Below are 19,332 nucleotides of genomic sequence, written 5' to 3'. Positions count from 1 at the left end.
TCACGAGGCGTCATAGGTTCAAGGTGAAGGGGGGGAGGTTAAACACAGATATCAGAAGGACATATTTTACACAGAGGGTGGTGGGGGCCTGGAATGCGCTGCCAGGCAAGGTGGTGGAGGCGGACACACTGGGAACGTTTAAGACTTATCTAGACAGCCATATGAACGGAGTGGGAATGGAGGGATACAAAAGAATGGTCTAGTTTGGACCAGGGAGCGGCGCGGGCTTGGAGGGCCGAAGGGCCTGTTCCTGTGCTGTATTGTTCTTTGTTTGTTCTTGTTCTTAAATTGACTTAATGGGCTGCACGACCAACCTTACTGGCACTTCCCCCTTTACCACTGTGTTCGCCCATCCAGAATCGGTGCGAAACAGACATGGGGGGCACTCCAGCTAGTGAGGAGGTAAGTGCCGAGCGTCTGATGGCTCTCTGCTTGAGATCAGTGTTGTTTGGGGGGGGGGGGGGCGGGCGGTGGTGAAGCTGTGTCCAACGGCTCTCTGCCACTTTGCCTATGATCAGTGAGGGGGAAGAGGGGGTCCGCTGCCACTCTGCCTGTGATCAGTGAGGGGAAGGGGGGTCCGCTGCCACTCTGCCTGTGATCAGTGAGGAGAAGGGGGGGGGGGGTCCGCTACCACTCTGTCTGTGATCAGTGAGGAGTAATGGGGAAGGGCCCACGATCAGTCTGGGGGGGTGGGGGGGATAAGGGGGTCATGAATGATGTGGGGGTGAGGCAATGTCTGTGGGGGCCAGGGGGAGGCATTATCTGGCCTGGGAGTGATGTGACAGGAGAGCTGCATTCTATCAATTTTTTTTCTGCGCATGCGCAGTTGGAGGCGCTGATCGGAGCTGCAGGATTTCGGGTGCGTTAAGCCCCACCCACGACATCTGCAGCATGATTCGGACCTGAGAGCAGGTTTAAAAGTCGGATCTGAAACACTCCCAGTTTCAAGTCCGCCCAGCACTTAGAATCAAAATGGTAAAATAGGACCCCAAGGGCCAATTTATCATGGTCAACCAACCTAATCTGTACATCTTTGGACTGTGAGAGGGAACCAGAGTACTGGAATAAACTCACATAGACACGGGGAGAATGTGCAAACTCTACACAGTCACCCAAAGCTGGAATCAAACCCAGGTCTCTAGGGCTGTGAGGCAGCAATGATAACCACTGTGCTGTCATGGCAAATATAAACAGCCTTCGACAGCACAATTTCATATCAGGATTCCCACTTTGGGACTGGCTGTGGGCAGATGGAACTCTTGTAAAAGCACTTACAGAATTGTTGATCGGTACAGGTCTTCCCTGACAAATGGGCAAAAGTCTCTACTTCAGTTCACCTAAGCACTATATTATTAAAGTCATGAATGGAATTTGGGAGCAATCGTTTTAACTTGTTGCTGAACCTGTTCCACAGCATCAAAGTGATGATTTAGTAGAATGGAATTTTCCATAAAAGACTAGATTGCTTCCAAAGACCCGATTCAGGAATATAAAATAGACATAATATGTCAGATCTGTCATATTATGAATATCTTTATGAAAACATGTTTATCAAACTTTTCTTCAGAACTATAATGTTAAATATATAAATAACAGAAGAGCACAGCAGTGAAGTAGGTATGATGTTGATGATTATGACTCCTCTGGCCTTTTTCTTTCGCACACAAAATATATTCTGACACGTTACCATGAAGACACTATCCCTTCACATCTCATACGCATTATAGAATAACAAGGAATTGAAACTCGAATCATGCAACATTAGAAAATGCAATACCAGCAGTGATAAGAATTGTTCAATTTATCATAATAGAACAAGTGATTCCATGTCAGGGAGTGTTATTATTTCAACATCTATGGTAGGCAAGGGTAAGATTTGATAATTGTACTTATGACAATAGGTTGATTACTTGAAGTTGAAATTCTAATGATCGAAACAGGATTGCTGTAGCTGAAACTAGTGTGGTTAAAGGACAAAAGAAAATAAAATCACGCTATTTGTAATGTGTTTCCTTCCTTGTGTAACTTAACTCACTCTTCTCTAGCTGATTAGTGGAAGTCAAGGGCTCTCTGTGTCAGTCTGTAAGCATGTTGCAGCAATACTTACTTTCTAATTTTACCTGTTTGGCTTTAATCAGTTACAGTGTGGTGATCTGTGGGGAAGAGGGGCAGCAGCCTGGACCCTGTCACCTTAGCGGTGCGACAGCGGAGCACAACATTGGGCTGCTTAGCGAGCAGTCGTAGGAATTATAAAATACACAGAGCAGGTCTGACTTTAAATGGTCACTTAAACAAATCTTTTCTTTTTTTTAGGTATAAGCCAAGGGAGAAATTGAAAGTTAATTTTGGTACCCCAGAATTCCTTGCTCCAGAAGTGGTGAATTATGATTATGTTTCATTCCCCACAGACATGTGGAGCGTGGGCGTCATTACCTACATGTTGTAAGTATCCAGCACTTTGCAGATAATCTCCTATCTCCAGTAGCTTACAGCAAGCATGTTTAGAAGTGACTTAAGATCAAAATTGGTGAACCAGTCAATTTAACAGTAGAGATGGGAGGACTATTGCACCCACAATGACGTTAGAACTGAAATATGTAGTTTAGTATTGGTACCCCAGCAGATAAGCAGCATCAGGAATCCTAGCCATACAAAGATTTTCTTTGATATGATAAGCTCCAAGATCCCCATGATGGATGAGCTCACTGAACTAGATCATGCACAAGAAGAGTGAGGCAGCATTGCTTACTGTCAACTCACCTTATTCACTGTTTTCACCTATGATGTATTGGATAAAATCACAAGGAGCAGCATTGGATTGTCTATTCCAGTTTTTTTGAAGGAATTGCAGTACTCCTTTTCACAGAATTACCTGGACTGCATTCTATTAACCACCTTCATGCTGATCTTTCTCTACACCCTAGCTGTAACTATAACACTATATTCTGCACCCTCTCCTTTCACTCTCCCCTATGTAGTCTTTGAACGGTATGTTTTGTCCGTATAGTGTGCAAGAAACAATACTTTTCACTGTATCCCAATACATGTGACAATAATAAATCAAATAAATAAATTAAATTTTAGCTTCTATCTTAATCCAATAATAACCATTGATTTCTGCATCCAAAATGTTAAGTTAAAAGTGAAGGACGTTAAGTGCTTTTAACTTTCTGGTTCGCTGTATGTGAATACTTCAGTATGATTGGTTCCTTGTCTGCTTGCTGATGTCATTGCTGCTGAAATCCCCTAGACTTGATGCCAGATTTAACCTGCTGGCAGGAAGGAGAAAACCACACCACAGGCATGGCGAGATCTCGTGGGTAGCTTTCTTCGATTTAGCACTGATCACAAAATGCAGGCCTTGGACTTTTCAGTCAGTGGCACGATTAATTGGAACAATGGGGTGGAGAAACACTGAAGTCACCGGAAAAGAAATTCATGCATTAGCAAAGGAGAATTAAAAGACAGCAGTATATGGTGCCGTATAGATACCTCATTTTGTAATGTCGAGGGGCATAGGACAATTCAGTAGAATACAGAAATGTAACTATTCCACTGAGATGGAAGTCAGTTTCAGTTCTCTGCAGTTTGTGTACTGACACCCTTAATAGCATGTTTGTCCTGGGCTCTTATTTTCAAATAAGCAGATAATTCTTACTGTATATCTTTATGTGAATGGATGGTACTAAGATTATAGTTGGGTGGGAAACTGTTATTTTGTGATCCAGCATGGCTGCCACAAAGTGAAAGCCCCCTCAATGTAGTTTGGGCTGTGTTGCATGCAACTGCAGCTTAAGTACAACAATAGTACACAATGAAGCCAGGAACACAGTCCCTCTTCAGTCATTTCATGCACTTGGGCACAAATAAAATTGTTTTGCTTGCTAATAACAATTCAGCAGCTGTTAAGTTTGGCATGCTAGTGAAAGCAGAGGACCACCCAGTGGAAAGACCTACAGATCTTCATGTGACTTTACCATGCAGTGTCTAGTTGTAATGGATGTTGAACAACAGGACAGCTCCTTGGGCAATGCAGCCACATATTATGGGGGGCTGGTTTCAGACCTTTGCAGCCTATTACACAGATGCTTGCATCCAATCCAGATCAGTGGGTGGCAGCAATCAGATTAATGACTCCTGTATGTTTACTTCAAGACAAAAGTAGAAAATAAAATGGAGAGATGAGGGAAAAACAGTTAAAGACAGAAAAATGCAAAGGATGGGGGGGGGGAAACCTGAAATAAGAATCGAAAAATGTTAAGAATACTCAGCAGGTCTGTCAGCATGGAATAGAATTTTATGGTCCCTCCTGCTGACAGGATTTTTCTATTCTGCCAAAGTCAATGGATTTTTGAACTGCTCACTGCAGTTTATGCCCCCGCCCTGCTGCAAACAGTTCATAAAATTCTGCCCCATAGGTGGAGAAAGAAAAAGATTTCAGGTCAACGGCCTTTCAGCAGAACTAGAAGACATGGGGTGTAATGGGTTTGAAGGAAGCAAAGGAGGAATATGAGAAGTGGGTGGAATGCACAATAGGGAAGGTCTGTGTTAGGATGGAAGACAGGGAAGATTAAATGACAAAAGGGATGGTGGTGTAAAGCAAAAAAAAATGGTAATGGGAACCATAAAAGTTGGGTCTCACTGAGGTAAAAATGGAAAAAGTAAGATTATTACCAACAGTTGTCATCTGGAAACCAAACTAAAAAAAAGTCCTCCTATCACTGCCAATCCACTAGTTCCCCTTTGCCGTTGCCTATCAGCCAGCCAGCCTAGATTGTTGGGATCCATATGGAGAGGCTGCAGTCAATAGCCGGTCTTTATTGGTATATACCTGCTTGACATCATTCATTTAACAAAGTCAGATGCAGTCTGCTCCCCTGTAAGGTATTAGCCTTCCATCAGCCATGCTGCTGTCATTGATATAACACTGTTTAGTAACACTAATGATGTGGAGATGCCGGCGTTGGACTGGGGTAAACACAGTAAGAAGTTTAACAACACCAGGTTAAAGTCCAACAGGTTTATTTGGTAGCAAAAGCCACACAAGCTTTCGGAGCCTTAAGCCCCTTCCTCAGGTGAGTGGGAATTCTGTTCATAAACAGGGCATATAAAGACACAAACTCAATTTACATGAATAATGGTTGGAATGTGAATACTTACAGCTAATCAAGTCTTTAAGATACAAACAATGTGAGTGGAGAGAGCATCAAGACAGGCTAAAGAGATGTGTATTGTCTCCAGACAGGACAGCCAGTGAGACTCTGCAGGTCCAGGCAAGCTGTGGGGATTACAAGTAGTGTGACATGAACCCAATATCCCGGTTGAGGCCGTCCTCATGTGTGCGGAACTTGGCTATCAGTTTCTGCTCAGACTGCTCACTGCAAACAGACCACAGCGAAAAACTGCACCGACCTCAGAAGACAAACACGGGACACGGTGGACAGAGTACCCTTCGTCGTCCAGTACTTCCCCGAAGCGGAGAAGCTACGGCATCTTCTCCGGAGCCTTCAACATGTCATTGATGAAGACGAACATCTCGCCAAGGCCATCCCCACACCCCCACTTCTTGCCTTCAAACAACCGCACAACCTCAAACAGACCATTGTCCGCAGCAAACTACCCAGCCTTCAGGAGAACAGTGACCACGATACCACACAACCCTGCCACAGCAACCTCTGCAAGACGTGCCGGATCATCGACACAGATGCCATCATCTCACGTGAGAACACCATCCACCAGGTACACGGTACATACTCTTGCAACTCGGCCAACGTTGTCTACCTGATACGCTGCAGGAAAGGATGTCCCGAGGCTTGGTACATTGGGGAAACCATGCAGATGCTGCGACAACGGATGAATGAACACCGCTCGACAATCACCAGGCAAGACTGTTCTTTTCCTGTTGGAGAGCACTTCAGCGGTCACGGGCATTCGGTCTCTGATATTCGGGTAAGCGTTCTCCAAGGCGGCCTTCACGACACACGACGGCGCAGAGTCGCTGAGCAGAAACTGATAGCCAAGTTCCACACACGAGGACGGCCTCAACTGGGATATTGGGTTCATGTCACACTATTTGTAATCCCCACAGCTTGCCTGGACCTGCAGAGTCTTACTGGCTGTCCTGTCTGGAGACAATATACATCTCTTTAGCCTGTCTTGATGCTCTCTCCACTCACATTGTTTGTATCCTAAAGACTTGATTAGCTGTAAGTATTCGCATTCCAACCATTATTCATGTAAATTGAGTTTGTGTCTTTATATGCCCTGTTTGTGAACAGAATTCCCGCTCACCTGAAGAAGGGGCTTAAGGCTCCGAAAGCTTGTGTGGCTTTTGCTACCAAATAAACCTGTTGGACTTTAACCTGGTGTTGTTAAACTTCTTACTGTAGTAACACTAAGTCAGGCAAAGGCACAGTGCTGTTCAATGGTACCCTATGCCATACAGAAGACTGAAATCCCATGAGGCTGAGTGCTCGCTTCATTGCTTCTCTCTAGCAAGAGAGAATGAAACATTGCTCTCATTGAATGCTAAGGTTCAGTGACTTTCCATATTCAATAATGGACAACAAAATGCAAGACGTTGAAATATCTGCACCCATAGTCTGGAAGGAGCCAAATGCGTCAATGTTCGTCACCACAGCTATTGGCAAAGCTGCTACAGAGGTTGCAGTTGCTGTAGCAGGTGGCAGATTTCATTGAGAGAATTCTTACTGAAGTGCAAACATCTCACACATTGTTGCTCAGAGGTTCAGGTAGGAGAATTTCTCCCTCTACACCTTGGTGGATTTGGCAGCCTGCTGGAACTCTTAATCCCTCTTTTCCTGATCCCGTAGCTTGTCCTACTCTGTGCGGCCTCTGTTCATTCTTTCAAGTCATGCTGTATTCTAAGGGGAACGGTTACTAATGCACCCATATCTGGATGCAATTGATTGGGCAGAAGCCATGAAGGAAGCAAAAACTCCTTGAGAACCTGCCACACCAGTCCCTGTACAAGTTTACAACTTAAACCAATTATGTAAAGCACCCGTGGAGCTGTACCGGATAAATCAATCAGCAAGCAACCTATAAGCAAGAATGATCCCTTTAAATAATACTGGTGTTGGGGATCCTTCCTGATTCTGAAGATATGTTTGAATGTGCAATGTTAAAGAGGGTGTGACCTGATTGTTGAGTTCCAAAATGGCACCGTCACATCAGTACTGCACACTGATTGACATCATGATCTGTGTGCTCTGTATACGTCCAGTGACCATTCATTGCATGCACACTAAGTCCCTCAGCAGTATGGTGTACAGTGAAATTTGCCCCAAAGTATGTGCACACACCTCAGGCGCCATTTTGATCCCCGAATAGCAACCAAAGTGGCCAGATAACTGGTGCTGCTGATCACACGAAACCATTTTTCTGAGCTGTTGAAATGAATAAAACTGTTGATTCTCTGCACATATGGGTAATGGATGTCTACTTTTCTAGGGTGAGCGGCCTGTCCCCTTTCCTAGGTGATCATGACACTGAAACCATGAACAATGTCATTAATGCAAACTGGGACTTTGACGCAGAAGGATTTGAAAGTGTGTCTGAAGAAGCAAAAGAATTTGTTTCGAACCTTCTTGTGAAAGAGAAGAGGTATGACAAATAAAACATAACTATCCTGGCAGTGATTTCCCAATTTAAATTCAAGTCAGTGCTGTGTTTGAGTCAATGATGAGGTATTTCAGATGTCAGTTCTATTGCCTCCAAGATCAATTTCTCCAGTTTCCTAAGTCAACAAGTTAACTGTGTATGACTGCTCCTAAAAATGAGGCACATGAACAAATTCTACCAAAGAGAATAGATGAATGTCTGCATACAAAGAACAGTTCTTCATTTTGGAAGTTTGTCAATGATCCAAGGAATAAGCCTTTCTTTCGAATGCTGCTATGAAAACCAAACAACATATTAAATGGGAATCCTGTGAGCAAAGCAAGTTTCCCTCTAGGTAACAAGAAAAATATAAACTGGTAGAAACTAATGATTTATGTTCAAAACCTAAAAGGATGTTTTTCCCTTTGCTTTTCTTATAATGGAATCAATTAATCCTCCACAAAAGGGTACCTGTCAACTATTTAAAAACAAGTTATTTCATTGTAACACGACCATTGGAGTTTGTTTTATCTGTTCATTATTTCGGAAATTTCAATTTTCCATTCGTGCATCCGGTAGGTGATGTGTTTGTTAAAGAATCCTTTCAGAATTGCCGATATTGTTCAGCACCAAAACCAGACTTATAAAAGAGGAATTTTAACATGTTCCCTTGTTGGTTTGAAAGGAATGAACAAACAGTTCAAATATAACTGTTCCATTTTGCACTCCGCAGCAATGACCTATTTTAATGCCTTTGATTTTGGTGACAGATGAGGTTCTTACCAGCCTCTGGCAGGAGCCTTAATAATAAATGCAAATTGGGATCCCATGCTGGACATGGTACACTGATGGCATTTTAATATCTCTGAAGCAGTAGAGTGAGTGCGGTTGCCTAGCCAGAGCTGTTATGAAACCAGCAAGGTCACTCAATGTAAAATAACCTTTCCTCAGTGGGGCCAAAAGCAGGCATTCTCCTGGGCACCTGGACAAGAACCTCGAACCAACCCTACCCACTCCTGGAGTTACCTGGCTGTCAACAACCTTTTCCTGATACAGACCAGAGGATTCTGGACCATCCATTCTTTATCCCTCTGCAGGCTGCTACCCAAAATGGAATTCAAATGAGGTCCAACATTTAAAACCTGTCACTCGTCCAGATAGATCTCTTCCCCAGGATTGCTGACTGTTCTTGCTGGGAGTTAAAATTGTTGCTCTGAGTGTAGCACCACTACAAGTAGTTGCATCTCCATTTTACTGACTTTAAGGCAAGCTAGACAAGAACATGTTAATGCCAAAGCCAAAGGAAGGGCATATTAAACAAATTTCAATTTAATTCTGCAATGTGCTCTATATTATCAAGTGGCTAGTATATATTTGCCTCCAATGCTAATATGCATATTTTCAACATTCCTAGTAGCAGATTCAGTGCAGCACAGTGTCTGAAACACAGCTGGCTTAACAATTTACCAGAAAAAGCAAAGAAGTGCAAGGTTCGACTCAGGTCCCAAGTGTTGCTGCGGAAGTACATCGCACAGCGCTTATGGAAGGTAACACATGGATTTGCTTTCATTTGAGTAATTTTGATTACGTGTGCAATATTTAATAAATGCTGTGCAACATGTTTACATGATTGACAAATGGTCCATTCACGTTTCCAATCTGCAACTACTGTGAGATCCCCTATCTATAAGAAACGCCTAAAGCGTTTAGATATGTTCCTTTTATAGGTGGGCCTGGGTTAATCATCCACATACTAAAACTGTCAGTAAATATTTAGGATGTAAGTCACCTTTGGAAATTTAATATAAAGGGCAGGATTTTCCAGACTCGCCAGCAGTAGGCATCATCACGTGCGGGATTGGAAAATTTGAAGAGCCTGCCCCTGATGATGCCTGTCGCAGGCAGGGCCTGAAAGTCCTGGCCAAATTAAGTAACAATAAAGAGTTCCTTTTACTTTAAATACAATTAAATAATAAAAGAAGCAGGCGAGACATGGAGAGAAACTTTTTCACACAGTGAGCAGTTGGGATTTGGAATGCCTGAGGCAAGGAACGTAGAACATGGGAAATTGGCCTTTCAAGCCTGCTCTGTCTTCAAACTGATCATGGTTGATGATCTACCTCTTACACCATTTTTTCTTTACTATCTACATATTCCCTGATTTTATTAGTCTCCAGAAATTTATCTGTCTTGAACGTGTCAAGGAATAAATTCAGTTCCTCATCTCAGTCTTAAATGGTCATCCCCTTATTCTGAGACTATTTCCTTGGTCTAGACTCACTATGTGGAGATGCCGGCGTTGGACTGAGGTAAACACAGTAAAAAGTCTTACAACACCAGGTTAAAGTCCAAATAAACCTGTTGGACTTTATCCTGGTGTTGTTAGACTTCTTACTAGACTCACTAGCCAGGGAAAATATCCTATCCACATCTACCCTGTTATGCCCTGTAAGAACTTTGTAATTTTCAATCGTCTCAGTTCCAGGACATCACTGCAGAAATTTCTTAGGGTAGTGTCCTAGGCCCAACCATCTTCAGCTGCTTTATCAATCACCTTCCTTTGATCATAAGGTTATGAGTAGGGATGTTCACTGGGGGTGGCCTACTCCTGCTTCTATTTCTTGAGATTGCACAATATTCAGCATCATTTGCGACTCCTCAGGTTTGAAGTAGTCCATGTCCAAATGCAACAAATTCTGGTTAATATCCAGGTTTGGGCTGACAAGTGACAAGTAACATTCATGCTGCACAAGTGCCAGGCAATGACCACCTTCAACAAGAGCATCTAACAATTGCCCCTTGACATTCAACAGCATTTTCACCATTGAATTCCTCTCTCTCAACACCCTTGGGAGTTACCATTGATTAGAAACTGAACTGGGCTAGCCATATAAATATTGTGGCTACAAGAGCAGGTCAGAGGCTAGGAACCCTGCAGCGATTAACTCACCTCCTGATTCCCCAAAACCTGTCCATATTCTAAAAGGCACAAGTCAGAAGTGTGATGGAATACTCTTCACTTGCCTGGATGGGTGCAGCTCCAACAACACTCTCAAGTTGCTTGACACCATCCAGGTTGAAGCAGTCTTAGGTGGCATCCCATCCACAAAAAATCAATACCTCCACCACTAAAGCACTGTGACAGCAGTGTATGTCATCTTCAAGATGTACTGCAATAACTCACCACGCTTCCTTAAACAGCACCTTCCACCACCACAACACCATCGTCAAGAAGGACAAGGGCAGCAGACATATGTGAACACCACCATCTGGAAGTTCCCCTCCAAGTCATTCACCATATTGAGTTGGAAATATATTGCCATTCCTTCACTGTCACTGGGTCAAAATTCTGCAACTCCCTTCCTGACAGCACTGTGGGTATACCTACACCACATGGACTGCAGTGGTTTAAGAAGGAGCACACCACCATCTTCTCAAGGGCAATAAAAGCTGGCATAGCCAGCCATGCCCACATCCCATGAATGAATTTTAAAAAAACAGCATTCTAATAGTAAATTCACATCATACAATTTTATAATGTGGATCTCATTGGAACTCCTTATATAGTTTCAAAGTCAGGAATTTATGAAAATGTCTACTATTTTCAAAATAAAATCTTAAAACTGAAAGCAGACCATTTCAGAATTATTAAAACATCTGTGATGTGTAATTTCTCATCCAATTTGCATGACAATACTACAGTGAAGAGAAACTGAGAAGAGACTAGCTACTTACCCATTGGGAGATTAAATTGTAGAGTGCATTGTCATAGGATAAAGGGATCACGGTAAAAAAAGGAGGTGGGAAGAGATGGGGGTGTGGGGAGAGATGGGGGTAGTGATAAAAATTAATGATCCTGCAAGCTAATTGCTACGTTTTCATCTTTGTTTGCAGAAAAATTATTATGCAGTTGCTGCTGTGAACAGGCTCAGGAAGTTCAACCAGCAGAAAAATGACAGATCCAAATACTGAAGAAATTGAGCCAACTGACAATTGAAAAATGAGCACATTATCATTAGAGGAGTGGAGGGTCAATGAATTTACTGTTGCCTGCATTCAAATGCTGCACTTTAAACATTTGATACTGTTCTTAATATTACAGGATTGATAAAAGTAACAAATGTTACCCGTAAACTGCAGAAACGTGGCAGGAGTTTTCCCCTTCAGAGACTTGGCAGTGGTATCTTGACCATTCTAATGAAAAACAATCTCTATACTATTTCTTTAATTTCTACACAAAATTATATTAGTCAATTACACAAATGAAAATTTAACTGCTGAAAAAATACATATTTGACATGTTGATAAAATGCAAATCTGATTAGATTGTGTTCCAAAAAGTATGTTTCATTCTACAATGTAGCAAGTTGCAAATTGTTATAAATACATTTATAGATTCCGAGTGGTGTAAAGTGAAATGAAATCCCTTAAGGGATGAATCACAAGCAAACTAATTCTACATTAATGTTTTTGATTTAAAAAATTTAAATTGTTATTTAAATATTTATGTTAATAAATGTATAGGGAGTCTTATACCTGATAATCGAAAATATTACTACTGTGAATATCAAGCCATAGAGCTCTCTCAGATCCTTTTGCATTAGATCAGTGAGTGTAAAGGACTCCTGCTAGTGACAAGTTTTTAAGGAGCTTTTTTTTCTTTCGTTAAAATTTGGTTAGATGCTAATTTTACAACATGCAACAACATTTCAGAAAATGTATTTCTGACGGTGTCTGAGGAACCTTCAAATGAAATTGCCAATAACTTTGCATTTGCGATCAGTAGGATAATCTGACCATATTATTATAAGATCACTGTTTCATTGCTGCGTTTTCAATAGTATCATTGCAATTATGGCCAAATGATAAGGGTTAAACAATGCAGACTTCATTAACACTGTTCCCCTCCCCAATTTTGCAGCACGTTCTTCAACCAGCCTGAAGTCAGTGCTATGGATCCACAGCAATCAGCCATCTAGAATAGTCTTTGTAAAAAGCCATGTGGTCAATAGTATTTTGCTCCTTGTTCAGCATTGATATTACAGATTTTAAAAATGCAACAATAGGAGAGAAAAATAGCAGTGGGTGATTACAGTTACAAACCTATTCAAGCATAAAACCAAGTATGCACAAGAAAATTCCACGTCGTCACTTTGGTCACAAAAGATTCATCTTATCGTAAATAAAGCACAAGAAGTTCCATCGAGACCGATGAAGTATGGGAGTTCCATGGCTGCTTGCTGCGCTCTGTACAACATAACAATTCAAAAGAAGTGGAACTCAAATTTCTGAGGTCAGCTTGGCTGAGTTGGAGGCAGAAACACCTATAATGCAACATCTGGAGGCTCTTGATTCAGCATCCTAGCTGCCAGGGAAATACAGGGACAGATTCTCTGTAGATTAACATCCGTGCTCTCGATACACATCCACAACATCTCCCCAGCATTCAGTCACTGATATCTTCAAAGGAAAATGGCTGTCTTTGGGTTTAAGAAACCAACCATGCCACTTCCACTTTAAACTGTTTTCAGGGTAACTAAATGAGCTCAGTGCTGTTTGAGTAGACCTTTCGGGGGTGCATGTGAGGGCTGGTATGTATTATGATCCTGAGAGAACAAGCTTACTGGTATTACCAGGCCTCTCTAGACAGCAGCTTCCAAACTCACGACCACAACCATCTAGAGTGACAAGGGCAGCAGACACATGGGAACACCATAACCTGGAAGTTTCCCTCCCAGCCGCTCATCCCCTGACTTGGAAATATATCACTGTTCTTTCACTGTCGCTGGGTCAAAATCCTGGAGCACCCTTCTGAACAGCACTGTGGGTGTACCTACACGCTATGATATGAAGGGGTTCCAGAAAGCAAATCACCACCACTTTCTCAAGGGCAGTTAGGGATGGACAAAAAATGTTGACCTAGCTTGCAATGCCCTTATCCCATGAATGAATTTTTAAAAAAACATGCGCTCTTGGTGGCCACTTATCAATGGGAGGGCTGACTTAATGGATTTCTCAAGATCCTGATAGTTCCAAAAGACCATCTTTTAGAATAAAAACAAAAAATGCTGGAAAACACAGCAGTTTGGCTGTATCCGTGGGGAGAAACAAACTTAACATTTTGAGTCCAATATGGCTTCTATGGAACCAGAGTGTCTTTTGGAAACTGGCCTGAACTGTTTGAAATATGGAATTAAATATTCTTTCAGCTCTGTTCCGAGGAGTTGGCACTAATTTGTCCTGAGCCATTTCTGCAGGGAAAAGACAACCTAGGCATACAACAAAGCTGCCACATGCTGCACTGGCATCTATGGAGGTGGAAAATGCTTCTCAATGTTGTTGCATGAAGGCAATAGATTCTGTCACTTTTATCAACTGATGTACATTTTAGCATCTCAGTGCCTGAATAAACATGTGATGCTTATCACCTTTCTTTACATAACAGGATGCAAGTCTGCTAGTTCCTGAGCCAAGGGCAGCATTCTTCCATCGAAAAGAAAATGCCTTTGCTCAGCAAGGGCAGTGTCCTCTTATACCTCCTGGACTCCATATGCTGTAACTTTCCTAGTGCTAATTCTTCATCAATGGAATGAAACTCTCAGCTGCTGAGTAGGAAATAGAGTGAGCGATGCTGGGGACACCTTGGTCTCTATGCTCGAGACCAAAGGAACTAACAATAGGTCAGATCTAAAATATACTTACTGGATTAAGTACTGTAACAAATGCTGGCTGCACTTTATACTTCCAGCTCTCATGTCCAACATCACGCCAGAGTGTGTTGCGGATGGTTGCAGTCCTTGTACTTTGCCTGCCCTCAACTGGTTTTTGATCTTACTCTAGTATTGGTTTTCCACCTCAAGTGCAAACAAGGTGGCACTCTCAGCCAGTACTTCTCTCCCTACTTTTTCATTACTCCGTTCACTGGCTTCCTCTCTTGCAAGTTTCTTCCTACGCTCATGTGCTCCAACAGAATCTTTGGGTCAACACCCAAGCAAGTAAAAGCTCCAGAATTTGATCTTTTTGCTGCCAGAGACTGCTGGTTCTAGGAGTTGTGCTATGTCACCCAGTTATGATACTTAGCTAAGCCTGTCCATTCCAGCAGGGTCAATACATCACTGCCAGGTGGAAGACCTGTCCTGCCCTCATTTAATCCCTCCACAGCCCTGAGGAAATTTGGTGCATATGAAATTTTGTGATCTTGAAGTAGAAATAATTGTACTCATTGGCAGTTGCATTAGATCGTTCACATTCATTGGATAGGCCCTGATTGCAGAAGAATTGCTTACATTACAATTGCAGGTGCTCAATATTTCTGTACTGCAAAGTGATAACATTTTCTCTTTCTTCAGGCCAGTACACAAGTACTTTGTGTCACAATATTGAGGAAGAGTGTTTATTGAAGTGACATTTGTATACAACATACAGTACTTTTCAAGATTTTCAGATTAATCCTGTATTTAAAGTTTTGAAGCAGAAAGGCAACATTATTTTACCCTCCTAACTGCAATGGCACAACTGAACATTCGAGATTGTAATAGCGGAAGTTTTTGTGAAACTGCACACAAGTAAATACAATGGCAATACACAATGATTTACAAAATGTCGCACTCCTATAAATCTGGGCTTCCCATTTATTTACGTTACCATGACTGGTTATTATAGTTATCATTACAACTATCCACACAATTTCACTAAATTTATCAGCTGCAACAGGAGGAAATAGAACTTTTTTTCCTCCTCTCCTACTAAATTTCAGAATAGAACCAAAGTTATGTATAGAAAGAAGGGATAACATGGTAGCTTCTTCTGATACAGAGAAGCAAGTTTATGTTTTACATTGAATTTTTTTCCAAAAATTAAAAGGAAAGCTTTAGCTACATGCACATTTAACAAATTCACTTAAAATTTGTAAGGTTTTGTATGAATGGCTGTTCTAATTTTGAAAATCAATGTGAACTGCATGAAATTTATGCTTTGTAACTGAAAAATGGAACATGTGTTTTTGGCCTTCACTGTCCCCATGCTACAGTACAAAACATAGTGCTTATATGACCTTCCATGAAGGTAAACTTAAATCCCAAGAAATACTGAAACTTGTTTTATTGGTAAACAGTTGCTGAGACATTACTGCACTCTCACTTTGAAATGTAACAAAATTCACAAATAAACTATATCTCACACACTGTATAGTTTTTTTAAATTCAGGCCATAAAGTCTTTGGAAAGAGCAGTGAAAGGAAGAGCAGCAATATTTCAAAAATACAATACTACAGCAGTTGAAAGAAAGGCAGTAAGGATTTGCAGGCAGTGGACCATTGAACCACAAGGAGGTTATACTGACCTTGGAAGGAGAGGTCTGCAGATGTACAGAATAGTGCCAAGACTTGAAGGGTTAAATTATGAGATTGCATAATCTTGGATTGTATTCCCCAGAATATGCAAGATTGATTGGTGATCCAACGGAGGTGTTAGTATGAAGAGATTTTATAAAGTAGATACAGAAACTATTTCCTCTGGAACAAAAGAGGCATAATCTCAAAATTAGAGCTAGGCCATTCAAAAAAGACACCAGGAAGCACCTTTTTCACGTAACAGATAACAGAACTTTTGAACTCTCTCCCCCAAAAGTCTGCAGATCCTGGGATAGTTATGCTTTCAAGGTTCAGATTGATTGTTAGACAAGGGCATCAAGGGATATGTTGTAAAAGTAGATAAATGGAGTTGAGTTATAGACCAGCCATGATCCAACTGAGCAGTGGTTTGGGGAAGAGAGGCCTGCAAAATATTAATTAAAACCATTTCTAGAGGAAATATTAAGCCAAAGTTTATTCTGGTTCTTACAACAAAGCAAACCTTTCCATGAAACTTGGAATATTTTTAAAAATAAAAATATATTAAAAAGGTACTTGATAAAAACATGCTGCATTTAGACATTACTCTATGGCTTTCAAGGTTACATTTGATGACGACAATAAACTGGTGATTAAACTCTGCTTTCTGATCCATCTGCTTGAGACAGCATTCATTTGTAAGCATGTGGATCTGAATGTCAGTCTATGGTAAGTTAATTAACCTCAGCTGACAGTGATAGAGACTATAATAGGCAAATTTTCAAGGCAAAGACAAGAAACAAAAAGATAGTAAAACTATGCTTCTGACTCCTATTCCTGATAGTGTGCATGTGAATATCATGCAGTAGCAGCTTATTAGTGACATCTACTTACTGATACGATTTATACATATTCTTCTTAGCAAAGCATGTTACGTAACCGAGAGCACTAGGCAACAAGAAAGAAAATACAATCAGAAAAGTTTCTCCTTATAGCTACAAATTTAGAGCTCTGTCAACTACTGACAAAATCAGCTTTGTGAACTATCATTTAAAAAATACATCAACATGCAGACTTTATGCAACAATGCTTTCAACAACCTGCACTTGATGGAAATTTAAACAGCAATAATAATTTTTCGAGTGGCAAGGTTAAAATAAATGATATTACCACAGAACCATAGAATCCCTAAAGTGCAGGCCATTTGGATTGCATAATTATATTTTTGAGTTTTCACACATGGCGAGATTGCCATCCTACCTTGAGCACGCAGAATTACAGGTCCATAATTTTCTGATACATGGTCAGTGGGCAAAGTACATTATTTGTGCATGAGAAATGGAAAACCTACACTCTTAGAATTGTTTCCACCAGACTTGGCACTCTTTTGGTAGTGATTTTGATTTGATTTATTATTGTCACATGTATTAACATGCAGTGAAAAGTATTGTTTCTTGCGTGCTATACAGACAAAACATACCGTTCATAGAGAAGGAAATGAGAGAGTGCAAAATGTAGTGTTACAGTCATAGCTAGGGTGTAGAGAAAGATCAATTAATGCAAGGTAAGTCCATTCACCAGTCTGACAGCAGCAGGGAAGAAACTGTTCTTGAGTTGGTTGGTACGTGATCTCAGACTTTTGTATTTTTTTCCCCGAGGAAGAAGGAAGAGAATGTCCGGGGTGCGTGGGGTCCTTAATTATGCTGGTACTTTGCCGAGGCAGCGGGAGGTGTAGACAGAGTCAATGGGTGGGAAGCTGGTTTGTGTGATGGATTCACGACCTTTTGTAGTTCCTTGTGGTCTTGGGCAGAGCAGGAGCCATACCAAGCTGTGATACACCCAGAAAGAATGCTTTCTATGGTGCATCAGTAAAAGTTGATGAGAGTCGTAGTTGACGTGCCAAATTTCCTTTGTCTTCTGAGAAAGTAGAGGCATTGGTGGGCTTTCTTAACTATTGTGTCAGCATGGGGGGACCAGGACAGGTGAAAGAGATTTCTAAGTACTGAAAGGACAAACTTCAGACATTAATTTTGTTGAATTTTTAAAAAGTTAAATCATGAATTTTACTTCAAATAATTAATACACAATAAAAGTAACAATTTAAAAGACATTTCCCAAAATGTACACAAAATAACTAAATTGTAAAACAAAGCTACAAAAACAATTGGTTTGAGGTCTTTTCATATACTACTCTGCTTCAGTTTCTTCAGTAGCCACAAATTCTTCATGCTTGGGAGGGCAGTAAAATCAATGTTTGTTGCAATATTCATTTATGTATCCCAATAGTCTATGTAACCAAAGTCAGGCTTCACGTTTACAGGCTGAGACACATATATCGTGGAGGTCAAAGTTTGAAAGCTAGGTTTCTACAAAGTCAACTGCAATCAGAATTCTAATGTAAAATCAATCCATAGTTCAACAGACATGGCATTAGGATTTCAATACATCTTTCTCTCTATCCCAAAGAAGGTATATCCCTTGAATGGGCATTGCAGTTTAAAAAAAAGAATAAATTAAGAATTCATCTGCTTGACTTTGGCTGCATTTTCAAGAATTTGCCTTTTCCAGTCTTCATAATCCTGTTCTTTTGTTGCTTTAGATTCAGGCTTTTCTCGTTTGGGTTCTGATGCAGCCTCTTCATCTGCTAATAATTAGAACAGCTTTAATTTCTTTGAACAAAATAAGATTTAATTCAATTAGGTCAGCATCCTAACCTGATTCAATACAATGCCGCAAAACAGACTTGTGAGAAAATTTATAGTTCATGGAATAAAAGGGACAATGGCAACTTGGATACAAAATTGGCTGAGTAATAGGAAACAGCAAGTAATGATTAATGGACATTTTTCAGGCTGGAGGAAGGTTTGTAGTGGAGTTCCCCAGGGGTCAGTATTGGGACCCTTTCTTTTCCTGATATATATATATAATATCTATATATCTATATATAAAAGGATCTAGATCTTGGTGTGTAGGGTATAATTTAAACTTGGAAGTTTTGTAAACTGTGAAAAGGGCAGTGTAGAACTTCAAAAGGATATAGACTCGTTGGTGGAGTGGGCACATAGGTGCCAGATGAAGTTCAATGTGGAGAAATGTGAGGTGATTTGCTTTGGTAGGAAGTGCATGTAGGGGCACTACAAAATAAGGGAACAATTCTAAAGGTCACGCAGAAGCAGAAAGATCTGGGTGTTTTTGTGCATAAGTCATTAAAAATGGCAGGACAGGTGGAGAGAGCAGTTAATAAAGCATATAGTATTCTGGGCTTTATTAATAGGCATGGTGTGGAGATGCCGGCGTTGGACTGGAGCAAGCACAGTAAGTCTCACAACACCAGGTTAAAGTCCAACAGGCTTATTTGGTAGCACAAGCCACAAGCTTTT

General features: G+C 40.9%; 2 protein-coding genes across 6 annotated transcripts in view; one reads left to right on the top strand and one right to left on the bottom strand.

The window, feature by feature from the left end:
- mylk3 (myosin light chain kinase 3) overlaps positions 1–12,156 on the top strand; it is a 50,479-nt gene extending 38,323 nt beyond the window's left edge. Inside the window, exons 10-13 of one of the 2 annotated variants that reach the window (XM_078210833.1) lie at positions 2,314–2,442; positions 7,474–7,626; positions 9,041–9,170; positions 11,518–12,156. In XM_078210833.1, coding sequence (XP_078066959.1) covers positions 2,314–2,442; positions 7,474–7,626; positions 9,041–9,170; positions 11,518–11,595 — 490 coding nt within the window. In that variant the 3' untranslated portion in view covers positions 11,596–12,156. Of the gene's footprint in view, positions 1–2,313; positions 2,443–7,473; positions 7,627–9,037; positions 9,171–11,517 lie in introns of both variants that reach the window. The other variant, XM_078210832.1, reaches the window with a different exon arrangement.
- A 5,831-nt stretch (positions 12,157–17,987) lies between these two features.
- Positions 17,988–19,332, bottom strand: part of orc6 (origin recognition complex, subunit 6) — a 40,730-nt gene continuing 39,385 nt past the window's right edge. For 2 of the 4 annotated variants that reach the window (XM_078210819.1, XM_078210822.1), the window contains exon 7: positions 17,988–18,596. In XM_078210819.1, the coding sequence (XP_078066945.1) occupies positions 18,466–18,596 (131 nt within the window). In that variant the 3' untranslated portion in view covers positions 17,988–18,465. The remainder of the gene's footprint in view (positions 18,597–19,332) is intronic. The other 2 variants (XM_078210821.1, XM_078210823.1) reach the window with 1 other exon arrangement.

The sequence above is a fragment of the Mustelus asterias genome, chromosome 4, assembly GCF_964213995.1.
Source record: "Mustelus asterias chromosome 4, sMusAst1.hap1.1, whole genome shotgun sequence".
NCBI classification, from domain to species: Eukaryota; Metazoa; Chordata; class Chondrichthyes; order Carcharhiniformes; family Triakidae; genus Mustelus; species Mustelus asterias.
Note: the sequence above shows the minus strand (reverse complement) of the source record. Positions and strands in the feature narration are given on the sequence as shown.